The 11,465-nt window shown below is 68.6% G+C and overlaps 1 protein-coding gene across 1 annotated transcript; it reads left to right on the top strand.

Annotated features, from left to right (window-relative positions):
• The first annotated feature begins 4,807 nt into the window (after positions 1-4,807).
• Positions 4,808-10,884, top strand: PRR35 (proline rich 35). Its single transcript, XM_047712960.1, has 3 exons — positions 4,808-5,713; positions 8,681-9,814; positions 10,029-10,884. Exons 2-3 carry the CDS (start codon positions 8,718-8,720, stop codon positions 10,660-10,662), a joined length of 1,731 nt encoding a protein of 576 aa, XP_047568916.1. The 5' UTR covers positions 4,808-5,713; positions 8,681-8,717; the 3' UTR covers positions 10,663-10,884.
• The last annotated feature ends 581 nt before the right edge of the window (positions 10,885-11,465 follow it).

Genomic DNA, 11,465 nt, shown 5'->3' on the forward strand with positions numbered 1-11,465 from the left:
CAGGGGCTGTCCCGAGGGCCACCCAAGCCTGCCCTGGGGGGAGCGGGGAGTACCTTGGCGGGCAAGGCTCACCAGCACCCGAGGTGCTCACAGGCGGCCTTCGGGACACCCTGCTTGCGCCTCACGTGCGTCCCTAAAGGCCTGGGTGTCTGGGCAGGGCAGAGGCTCCGGCCAGGCCGTGCCATGGTCAGCAGGCTGGTCCCCGTGCAGACAGAACAGCACCCGTGCGCGGCTGCTCCCTGTGTGACATCTGCTTTCAGGGGGACGGGGGGCCTGTCAATCTCTCAGCTCTATAGGCAGGAGCAGATGGAGCAAGGGGGTGCACAGGAGAGAAGTGGCATGGTGGCTGTCCTGCTCCCACTCGGTCCCGTCCTGCTCGCTCTGGGGGGTGCCGTCCCCATCCCACGGGTGGCAGGCCTGATGAGCGCTTCCTGGGCTGCAATTTGCACAGCGCTGCTCACCCCCACCCCACGGAGGCTGCAGAGTAGAGGGGGTGCGGAGGCTGGCGCTCGGGCGGGTGTAAGAGTCCTGTCACAGGCCAGCCTATCGAATGTGAAAGCAATTAAAGCCACCAGCAGTGTTCGCTCCGGGCGGGCCTCGGGCAGCGGGGCAGCTGCCACAACACATCTCACGGGCGCCCTGCTCCATCGCGGCTGCGCCGGCCTCACTGGGCCTTGTCCGGTGGGGCAGGGGCAAATCCACCTGGAGTGGGCAAAGAGCTGGCCCTGTCACCCCTGGGCGTCCCAGCAGCCTAGACCCATGTCCTTACCCAGAAGCCTCTGGAAGCAAGATGTGGGAATTATAGGTTCCCAGGGTCCTTGTGGTGCCAGGCCAGGCAGGGGACTCCACTGGGGGAGGGGGCTGTGTGCCCACCCCCTCCCCTTGAACCCTAGCCTGCAGGAGAGGAGGCTCTAGCAGGTAGACGGGAATGGAACGGGGGACCAGGTGTCCCCAGCCCCAAAGGGCACACAGCGTCCGAGGAGGAGTTGGGGGACCCCCATAGTCCAGAGCCTTCGTTGTGACTTGGGAGCTCATGGAGGGTCCTGGCAAGGGGTGAGGTGGGGCTTGGCCTGGGTCAGGACCTGGGCCCCCGGGGAGGCAGCTGGTGGGGTGGAGAGAGGACGGGGGACCAGCCAGGCTGGCCGGGGCGCGGACTCACCCTCCAAGCCCTTGGCCGTGGCTGGAGGCACTCGGATCCCAGTGCTACCAAAATGGGGAGCAGGCCCAAGGCCAGGGGCCGTCCCCCGCCTCGCTGTGGGGCCCCAGCTCCCCACCTCAGCCTGCTCGGTCTCCCACCTTCTGGCTCCTGGGCCTGGGCCCTCCTCCCCGTCTCGGCCCGCTGGCCTGGCCTCTCGTTCGGGCCGCCTCACTGCCCACTCGGCCTCGGCGGCCTTCTCCAGGCGGGCGGTGCTGTGTTCTCACTTGTGAGGGGTCCCTGTCAGAAGCACTTAGTGTACAAATTAGCCGCGGCCTCCTCCCGGCTGTGGGCGCCCGGCTGACAGGGCCGAGGCTCCCGGCGCTCTCCCGCCTGCCCCGGGCACCCACACAGCCCGCGTGCACCCCTGGCCGTCCGCCCACCACCGAGCGGCAGGGCTGTTCCTCGCCTGCCCGCCAACCAGGGCTCCTCTCTGGGCCCCCGACCCCGACCTGGCCGGGGGCTGACCACACCAAGGCCAAGCGCTCAGCCAGATGGCGGGGGGCCAGAGCTCAAGGCCCGGCGCTTGGGTCTACCCCAGAGTCTCAGGCCCAGTGTCAAGAGAGCCGTGGGGGGACCTGGAGCTGGCACGGCGGCTGGGCGGCCCCCCTGCCCCGCCCGCTGGCTGGCCTGCCACTCAGGCAGGGAAAATCGTCTGTGACAGGCCCAGCAAGGCCGGGCCCCCGGGGCCAAGCAGCCGGGCACACAGCTCCTCTCCCAACATATGGCTGCTGTCGGCCCCAGGCGCTGCTCGGCCCACACTGGCTCGCAAGCGGGTGGGGGTTCGGGTGGCCTCAGCCCCGCATTCCACCCGTCTGACCACTCCGCTGCCAGAGCTCGCATGCCTCCCATGACAGGGAGCTCGCTCCCGCTGCACCCAGCTCTCCCCGGTCCCTCCAGGGAGCAGCCCGAGGCACACGGAGAGTCTCCCCACAGACCTCACCCCAGAGTGGCCAGGGGCTGGCATGTCCGGGACAGAGCCGTGGGAGGGGCCGTGGGGGCCTCCAGAGGGCGGAGCCTGCAGCCGGTTGGGGGAGAGCATGGCAAAGCACGCATGGGCAGATGGAGAGTCACCATCGCAGGTCCGGGGGAGGGCTTCTCCTGGGGTCCCCTGCCCCGGGCCGGCGCTTCCCAGCAGGGTCTCCTCCCTTGGGGTGGCCTGCTCCACCCCACGTCCCTGGGCCTGTTTGGGCCGCCGCACAGATTCCCTGAGAATTCCCCATGCTCTGCATGTGCCTGGCCCTCTCTAGCCCGCAGTGGGGACCCACAGGCCCGTGCCCGTCCTTGCCGGTTGCTGCCACCACGGCTTCCCGCCCAAGCCAGCCGGGAATCTCCCATGATCCGCATACGGCTGGCAGATCCGCCAGCCTCAGGCAGCCTCAGGCCAGCCTCCGGGTCCCTCGGGTGGGACCCTGCCTCCTTTGGCCCAAGCCCTGGGCCCAGCCCTTGGAGCCAGGACTCCCTGATGCCCCGCCAAGGAGCAGAGAAGGAAGAAGTACACAGGCTGTCTCGTGTCCTGGGCGTAGGGGGCCCCGTGCGGCGCTCACCTCTCCTGGGGGCTCCTCGACCCTGCCTGGGGGCTCCAGCCCCTCCAGGCGTCTGCCCCGCACTGCCCCGGGGAGTGTCCCCAGCCATTGTGCCTGTCCTAGAGAGAGCTGCGCGTGGACACTGAGGAGGTGAGACAGGGCCTCTGCGGGCCTGCTCCCCGGCCCCCCGCCTCCCCTGCCGCCCGCCTGCACGGACGCAGCAGCCTGAATGGAGGTGACAGGTGGACTGCCGTGGGTAAGCCCGGCAGAGGAGGTAAACGGCCAAAGCGAGGCTCTGGCAGGGGTCAGAAGGAGGGTCGGGGATCCCTACCACACCCTGCACCAGGACCCACTGAAGAGACGCTGCTGCCCTAAGCCCGCTGGTACCCGAAGCCCCTGGAGACCAAGTGCCCTCCCAGCCCTCTGCCGGTGAGGGGATGAGGCAGGGCCTCAGAGCTCGGAGCCACACGTGACCAAGCCCCAGAGCCATGGGCGGCCCTGTCCTGCTTCAGGGGTCCAGACCCAAGCTCCTCCCAATGTGTGGAGTGGGTCTCCACCGGGGGTCATGACCCACCCCCACCCCTGCTCCTGAGTGGAAAGATGCCCTAGTGGTGAGGGAGCAGATGGGCCTTGGGCTGAGGGCACAGGGGGCAAGGGGCTGGCATTGACGTCCCAGCCTTGCCCAGCTCCAGGGCGTGGGGACAGTCACCGGTGCCCCTGGGGGCTGGCCAGACTCACACTCCCATGGAAAGGCCATTGGGCTGCCACCACCCAGTTGGGCTCTGGGGCCCAGCCCCACGCAGACCCTCCTGGAAGCCCAGAAACGCATAAAGGTCACGCCCCCGGGTGCTGAGCCCCTGGAGGTGCCACCACCTCTCCTCTTCCTCAAACTCAGACTCAAAAGGCCACGCACGGGGGTGGCCTCCTCCGTGTCCCGTCACCTGGAGTTCCAGCTTCCTCCCTCCTCTCTGGGCTCACGCGGGTGGGCGTCCCTGGCTGTCCTCTCTGCACTTGAAAAGGAAGGGTTCCAGCACCCGGGACTCTCTGGCCCATCACCTTCCTTCCCTAAGTGATGGGCACAGCCTCCAGCGAGCCTATCCCCTGGGCTGGCGGCTGCATCCCCTCCCAGACTCAGAGGGCTCGGCCGGAGGGGGTAGGGGAGCAAGGAAGTGTCCCTGGGGCCCAGTGGCCAAAGCTTGGGAGCCTGCATCCCATGCCATCTCTGGGTGGCCTTTGCCCTTGACCCCCTCTGGTTCTGGCCTGTGATGAGGGACCCGGGCCCAACTGAGCACATCCAGGGGCCCGTGTGCAGAAGGAACAGGCCTCCTGGCCTCTACTCTCCACGGGGCTGCTGGCGTGACGGCCACTCAAGCTGTCTCCCGGCCTAGGGCTGCCTGCACGGTCAGCTGGTCAGCTGGGCCAGGCCAGGCGAGCGGAGAGGAGAAGGCTGGCGTGCTGTGCCACCCAGCCCCCAGCCCTACCCTTCGGACTTGACAAGGAGAAGAATCGAGTCCCTTCAGGTGGCGTCAGGGAAGGTGGCCCTGGGCCAGGATGGAGACGCTCACCCTCCAACCAGCCTCTTTGCCCTGGGCACCCCCAGAACCGCAGGGTCCTGCTCGTGATGCCTGTCACAGGTGACCAGAGCCCCAGGGGACCCGTGCCGACATCTGAGCCACGGCCTGTCAACCCCCTGCACAGATGGGGAAATGGAGGCCAGGTTCATGGGGCCTGGGGGTGTTGGACTCTGCATCCAGGGCCCTCCTCTGGGCGCCCCACTTGAGATGTAATACTAAGAGCCCCTAGAGGATACTTCTCCCTTCCCCCCAAACTGAGTGGAGAGTACCCTGGAGCCTGAACCTCCGCCCACAGGGAGGGTGAAGGAGACCCTCACGGGCCTTCCTTAGCCATCTCTGGGTGAAGGTACCCTCCCCCCAAACAAAGGCAAGACTCCACCAGAGACATCGAGTCTGGTCCTGCCCCTGGCATGTCTGTGTTCACGTCTGGAACAGAACTTGCAGGGCAGATGAATTTCTACCAGGATCTAGCTGAGAAGTGGGACCCGGGACCATTAGATTTCGGCAGCTTGAGGAGCAACATGGAATCCGCGTCCTTGGGGAGGTGGTCTGGAAACAGGTCTGGCCGTGAGGACAGGAGCAGCAGGGGCTTCTATGGGGGGTCCCGGACACCCGAGGCTGTCTCTGCCCCTGCCCCTCCTCCACCACAGGTCCTCCCAGAGGCAACGCAGGCCCTTTGCAGGACCGGCAGGCAGAGAGCTGCGCCCCTGTCAGCGTGGTGAGGTAGTGTTTCCAGAGAAGGGAACGTGAGTCCACGAGTCCACGGTGACCATCCTTTCCTGAGCCTGGAGCCATCAGTGGGCAGGGCAGGGGCTTAGGGAGTGTAGATCCGTTCAGCCTTCTGTTTGGAGGCGAGCTTGGCTGGGGAGCGCTGGTGGGGGAAGGAGACTGGCTCCACCGTGGGTGCCCTGGGCTCCTCCAGCCCTCCTGGGCTCTGTCTCCTGGCCAGGCTGGGCTCCTGCCCCACCCGAGGAGGCTGGGCTGCAGCCCTCCCCGGGCTGGCTCTGTGCCCCACAGCTCCCCTGTCCCAGGGCTCAGCCCCCAGGCCTTGGCTCGGGAGGGCGGCTGTCAGGGGCCAGAGCCCTGCCCTGACGGATGAGTGCTGACGGCGCCTCTCCCTGCGCCCTCGGCCGCTGACACCCCGTCACACCGCTGCGGGGACCCGGGAGACCTGGCCGCCTCCGTGCACCCCCGCAGCAGCCTGCAGGCAACGGGGGGGGGGGGGGGGGGGGGGCGGGGACGGTGCCGGGTGCCCCTCATTCGGCCGCACACCTGCGCCTCCACTCCCCGCTGGTCCACAGAGCTCCCCGTCCGTCCCTGCCCGCTCGGGCGGTGCCACCGGTGTCACCGGCCACCGTTCCACCCAGGACTCGCCGGCGCCGCGGAGAGGGCTGAGCAAGCGGGTCCTGGCGCGCGAGGTGAGTGCGGGCGAGGGGGCGGCTGTGGGCGGGGGGCACGGGGGAGACCGCTCCCTGCGCTCCCGAGTCCCCTCCCCCATGAGCCCGGGTCGGAGGTCGCAGAGCCCCCGAGCCCCCGCGCGCTGTGGCGCACGCGCGGCATCCCGCCGCCAACTTCGGTGGGCGCGAGTCGGCGTCGGGGGGACGCGCGCGGTCGGCGGAGGGCGCTTCGGGGACTCGCTGCCCAGTGAGTGACCGCAGACCGCTCGGGGGCCGCTCCCAACGCCGGGCCTCAGTTTCCCTGTGGGAGTCCGTGTTGCTGCCCCGAGGGCCCGAGCCGGTCCCGCGGGCTCGGGGCTCGCGGCTGGCACCCAGCGGGGCTGGGGCGGGAACTTCCCGCCGCGTCTTGGGGCGTCTTGGGGGCCACGCGCAGACTTCGCCGGGCGCCGCGGGCTCCGATCGGCCAGCGCGCAGGTAGGGCGGGCTCGGGCGGCGGCGCGAAGTTTGGGGGCCGCGCGGAGCCGGGCTGGGCTCGAAGGGCGCGGAGGCGGCGGGACCGCGGGAGTGTCCAGGTGTGGCCGGCGCAGCCCCAACCCCCATGTCCCCCTAACTTCTGCTCAGGGGACCCCCTGGGCGCAGCCCTGTTCCTGTAGGAGGGCACCCTCCCTCCAGGGGTGCGGTGTGCTGGGGAGGAGGAAGGAGTTGGGGTCTCCACCTCAGCCAAGGAGGAGCCTGGTCACCCGCTCTCTACCAAGCCCTGTGGGGCTCTGGCCAAGTCTCTGGGGGGGCATGGGGGATGGGTGAGCTCCAATCTCCCTGCTGGCCCACGGTGGCTGCAGGCACAGGGCACCTTCTCTCCTCCCTGGGGTAGGGCCTCCTTCTCCTGCCTGGACACCAGTTCTCTCCTGGGCAGGGAAGGGCTAGTGGGCTCAGGTGTCTGGGCCAGCAGGCTGCCCAAGGACCCTGCACCCAGTCACGCGCAGGGACACGTGTGCAAACGAACGTGCTTTTGTGTGGGGGGGGTGCTTGCTGGTGTCTGGGGGTGTCTTCTGCTTGTGCACAAGCATACTGGGAGAGTGCCAGGCGTCCTCTGGGTCCCCATGGGGTCAGTAGCTGCTAAGATGTTCCCTGAACAAGCCCCCCCGCCCAGCACAACGCACACCCAGGTGACTGATATGAAGAGGGAGCACAGGAAGAGCCCTCCACCTCCTGAGTCCAGGGGCCTGACTGGGAGGTGGGCTGGGTGGTGGCACCAGGCGGCACAGCTGTGTGGCTCCCAGGGCTGGGTGATCGATGGCCCCAGTGCAGCCGTCTCTGTCTCCCAAGCACACATGCCCATTTGTCATCTGTATCTTGGGGAGGGTTCGGGAGACAGGGATGGGGCCCACCTCTGCTCCCACCACCAAGTCCAAGAGGGTCTGCTGCCCCTCAGGGAGCCCCTGAGACCACCCCCCTGCTCCCAACCCCCATGCCCTTCTCCAAGCCCCGTGCCCTACAAGACATGGAACACCCACAAACCAGTCAGTTCTCGTCTGTCTGCTTTCTCCACCCACCCCCCGTGCCCTAGTGGTTGCCAGGCTGATCCCCCTTTCAAGGGCTCCATCAGAAGCTCTCTCCACCCGTGGGGGGGGGCACCCGGTGTTGTGGGGCAGCAGACGTGACTGCCCGCTGTGTGCAGAGCCTGAAGGCCAGCAGGGAGGACAGCCTGTGCCCCATGGCTGTGCTGCACCCTACCCCTGCCCTGCTGAAACCCCTGGCCAGCACTGGGTCCTGGGGAACAGGGCAAGTGTGTGTGTATGCACATCTGAAGCGCGTCTGTTCCCATGTATGTGCCCAGGTGTGTGTGCACGTTCCCGTGCATGTGTCCAGGTGCCTACTCGCCGCCCCGGCTGAGCTCTGAGTCCTCTCATGGGCACCGCCACCATGTCCACTCTGAGCAGGGTGTATGTGTGTGTGTGCGTGTGTGCACGAGTGCCTGGGCCCCGTGCGTTTTGGCAGCTGACTCTCTACCAAGGCAGCCCAGCCATGCAGAGGCTGCCCCTCCAGGCGCCGGGTAAGGGTTCATCTGGAGCCTTGTAACGCTCGTGTGCACACACCCGAAGCCGGTGTGCACACACTCACCATGTGCCCCACGCAGGCGCACACAGGGGCGGTGGATGGCCCAGGTGGCGGCCCAGATGGAGTGTGGAGCGGCTTCCGAGTGAGTGTGTGGGGTGTGGGGAGAGGAGGGTCTTGGCTGAGCCTGGCCGCTGCGGGCTGGGCCGCTGACCTGCCTGAAGCCACCCAGATGGCTAGGCTGAGCAGGTGGCTGTGCCGTGGGGCCGTGCCGGGACGTCCCCGCCCCCCCCCCCCCCGCCTGGCCCCACACGAGGCTGACCCCCTCCAGTGCCCACCCAGCAGCCTGCCGGAGCAGGGACACACGCACGTGCACACACATGCACGCGCACACCGTGCTAGTGAGGCTTGGAGCTGGTCTGGTCTCTCCCCGGGGCCGTGTTCATCTTGGCTTCTCTGAATAGAGGAGGGCTCTGGAGGGGAGGAAGACTGGGAAGGGCTGGTGGCCCCAGGAACCGGCCTTGCCACACCTGGCCTAGAGTCACTCAGCCGGTTGGCACAGATGGAATCAGCACAGAATGGGGCCTGCTGGGGGCTGGCGGCTGGGGGCGGGCGTGAGCACAGATAAAACACAGGATGCCTCGTCGCCCTGGGTTTCGGAGAAGCAGCAGCTTAAGCAGCCATTCCCAGCGCGCGCTGCGACATCCCCCCTGCAGAAGCACTCGCTGTTCCCCCAAGTCACACTGAGCTGGGGTCTTTGGTGCTCATCCGCCGTCGGGGCCCACCAGCGAGCGCGCGCGAAGGAGGAGGTGGGGGAGGGGGCGCGCGGGTGCGGCGCAGGCCCCAGGGTGGAGGTGGCGCCCGGAGCGGCTCGCGGAGGGCGGTGGGGAGCCGGTCCGGGGCGGCCGCTGACCAAGGCCCCCATGTGCGCAGGTGGCCATGGGGCCCGGGCCCGCCCACTAGCGGTGCCATGTCCCGCGAGGCGGGCTCCTGCCGCCTGGGCGCCGGGGCGCGGGCGCGGGCGCGGAAGCCCAAGAAGCCGCACTACATCCCGCGGCCGTGGGGCAAACCCTACAACTACAAGTGCTTCCAGTGCCCGTTCACCTGCCTGGAGAAGTCGCACCTGTACAACCACATGAAGTACAGCCTCTGCAAGGACTCCCTCTCGCTCCTGCTCGACTCCCCAGACTGGGCCTGCCGCCGCGCCCCCACCGCGCCCCGGCCCCACGCGCCCAGCCCCGACGGCCCCGCGGGCCCGACACATCCAGGCCGCCAGCCCCAGCCCCGGGGACCCCCGCTCCCAGACACGCCCCCCACGCCTGACCCGGCCCCTCAGGGTCTCTCCCTGCAACGCTGCATGGGGGGCCCAAAGCTGGGGGCTGACGGGTCCCGGGGGCCCCCCTCCCCAGGGGCCCGGGATGTGCAGAAGGACGTGGGCCCTGGGGGGCTTCTGGCTGAGGCGTGGAAGCGGGGGCCGGGTGGGGGCCGAAGGGGCATAGCCGTGGTGGACGGGGCTGCAGCTGGCCCTGAGAGCGGGGGCGTCCCCTGCTACCCCCCACCCACCCCCAGCGAGTTCCCTGAGGCCCAGAGCCTCCATCTGTCCCTGCTAGGTGTCAACTGTCCTCTGGGCCCTGGTCTCTTCTCCTACCTGGGACCCTCCCTGGCCGCTGCAGCCCACATGCCCTTTCTGGCCTCTGCCAGCCCCCTGTTGCCCCCCACCTCTGCTTTCCCCTCCCCACAGACCCCTGAGCGCCCTGCCCTGGTCCCCCGCTTGTACTACCCCCTGCTGCTGGAGCATACGCTGGGGCTGCCAGCCAGCAAGGCTGCCCCTGCCAAGCCCTTAGCCACCCCAAAGGGGCCCCCTGGGACCCTGCCCCCAGGGCTCCTGAAGGTCCCAGTACCCGGGCTGGGCAGGCCCTGGCCCGGTGGAGCCCCCAGGGACTCAGGGCAGGAGGCGGAGCTGGACCAGGTTGCCCAGAGTGACCCCAAGAGGAAGCTGCCCCCGGGAAGCAGGTTGGAGCCCCTGAAGGGCCCCTCCGGCACAGTGAAAGTCAGCGCCCAGAGCAGGTAGGTGTCTGGGCTCCTGGCCACGGGGGTGGGGAGGGGAGGGAGGAAAGCTGGCCTGGGGGGCTGGGCCCCATTCTTCAGTCCACAGTCCACAGCCACACTCTACCGTTCTGGGATCCCAAGGCCCTCGGGCAGGCAGCAAAGAGGTTCCCAGTGGAGGGGGGCAGGGATGGGGGGCACGGGTACAGCCTCTTGACTGGCTTCTACCCCCTAGCCTTCGGACGGGCCCCTCCATGATGCTCTGGCCTGAGGACAAGGAGCCAGGCAACACCGAGACCCCGAGCCCTGCAGCTCCCCTGCACCAGCAACCCCTGGGCCTGGTGCCAGGCGGCCCCGGGCATGTGGGTGAGGACCTGACCCAGGCCCTCGGGGACTACGCCAGGGTGGAGCAGCGCCTAGGGCAGCTGGTACCTGCAGGGGGCCTGGCCCCTCGGCCTCTGCGGGAGCAGCTGGGCAAGATTCGCCAGGAGCTGCTCACCATCCATCAGGCCTTGGAGCGGGCTGTGCGGCCCCCAGACGCCCCCCTCGACCTCTCTGTGAAGCGGGCGCCCAGCAAGGGGCCCAAGGGGCCTGTGGGGGTCTGGCCGCAGCTGGAGCTGGGCCCCACGCTGGCCCGGGGGACCCCTGAGCCCCCGCGCATGCTGGGCCCCACAATAGCTGAGCCTTTCTCTAGCCACACCACCAAATGCGAGGCTGACTCCAGCATCCCACCCCCAGGCCTGCCCCTTCAGGCCCCAGAGGACCCTGTCGTTCCTGGCAGCAGCTGGGGGGCCCGTGGCGGCCCTGGGGGCTCCTGGCCCCCTGAGGCTGTCCCCAGCCTCCAGAGCCCCCCTGGTGCGGAGGTGTGACCACAGCGTCTGCTGCTTCCTCTGTTTTTAGCAGATAGGGCCCCTCCACCCCGTGTCCGACGCCCGGCCCCCCACCTGCCCCAGCCCCAGGGGTGTGGCCCAGAGCCTGTCCAGCATGCCCATGGACTGACCTCCGGGCCGCAGCCGTGACCTGTCTTTGGGGCCCCAAGAGACAGCAGAGAGTCATAGCTCCTTATCGATCACTGTTGTGAGTGTTTGAATAGAAACCATCTTCACATACCCAGTCTGGGTCTCCTTCTTCTCCTGCCGTTCCAGCATCAGCCCCGGGACGGCCCCGCCAAAGAAGTGTCCCCGGTCTCAGCATCTGAGTGGGCAGCATCCCGGCCCAGCCTGCTGGGTATCCACCACTGGGCCCCCCTGGGTAGGGGAATAGAATGGGGGGCCTTCCCTCAAGGGGGTTGAGCTGGGAGAGGTGGGGGGTGGGCAGGTGTGTCTGGTCTGGGAGCTGGTCCAGCCTGTGTGTGGGCACCTTGCTGGGGGACTCGGACCCCTGGGCCTGCCTCCAGCCCGCGGGTCTGGCCAGGGCAGCTCGGATGTCAGAGCCTGGCTGCAGGCTGCTCCCTCTGCGGTTAAGCGGTGCCCCCACATTCTGTGGCCCAGGGCTGTTTGCCCGGCGTGGACTTAGCTGGGCCCCAGCCAGCCCCTGCAGCCACGATAGGCATCGGGCGGCCTTCACAGCTCACTGCCTCCCTCCCTGCTAGGCCACCTTGGGCTCTTCCCACAGGCAGGGGCAGCCAGGGAGGGGAGCCTGGGGGACCCTTGTACCTAGCTAATAGCTCCTG

The sequence above is a fragment of the Lutra lutra genome, chromosome 18 (assembly GCF_902655055.1).
Source record: "Lutra lutra chromosome 18, mLutLut1.2, whole genome shotgun sequence".
In the NCBI taxonomy this organism is placed as follows: Eukaryota; Metazoa; Chordata; class Mammalia; order Carnivora; family Mustelidae; genus Lutra; species Lutra lutra.

Bases quoted from the DNA above. Each gene is read 5' to 3' on its own strand.
- PRR35 (XM_047712960.1), top strand. From the start codon at position 8,718: ATGTCCCGCGAGGCGGGCTCCTGCCGCCTGGGCGCCGGGGCGCGGGCG. The intron at 9,815-10,028 runs GTAGGTGTCTGG...TCTACCCCCTAG, and splicing joins AAAGTCAGCGCCCAGAGCAG to CCTTCGGACGGGCCCCTCCA.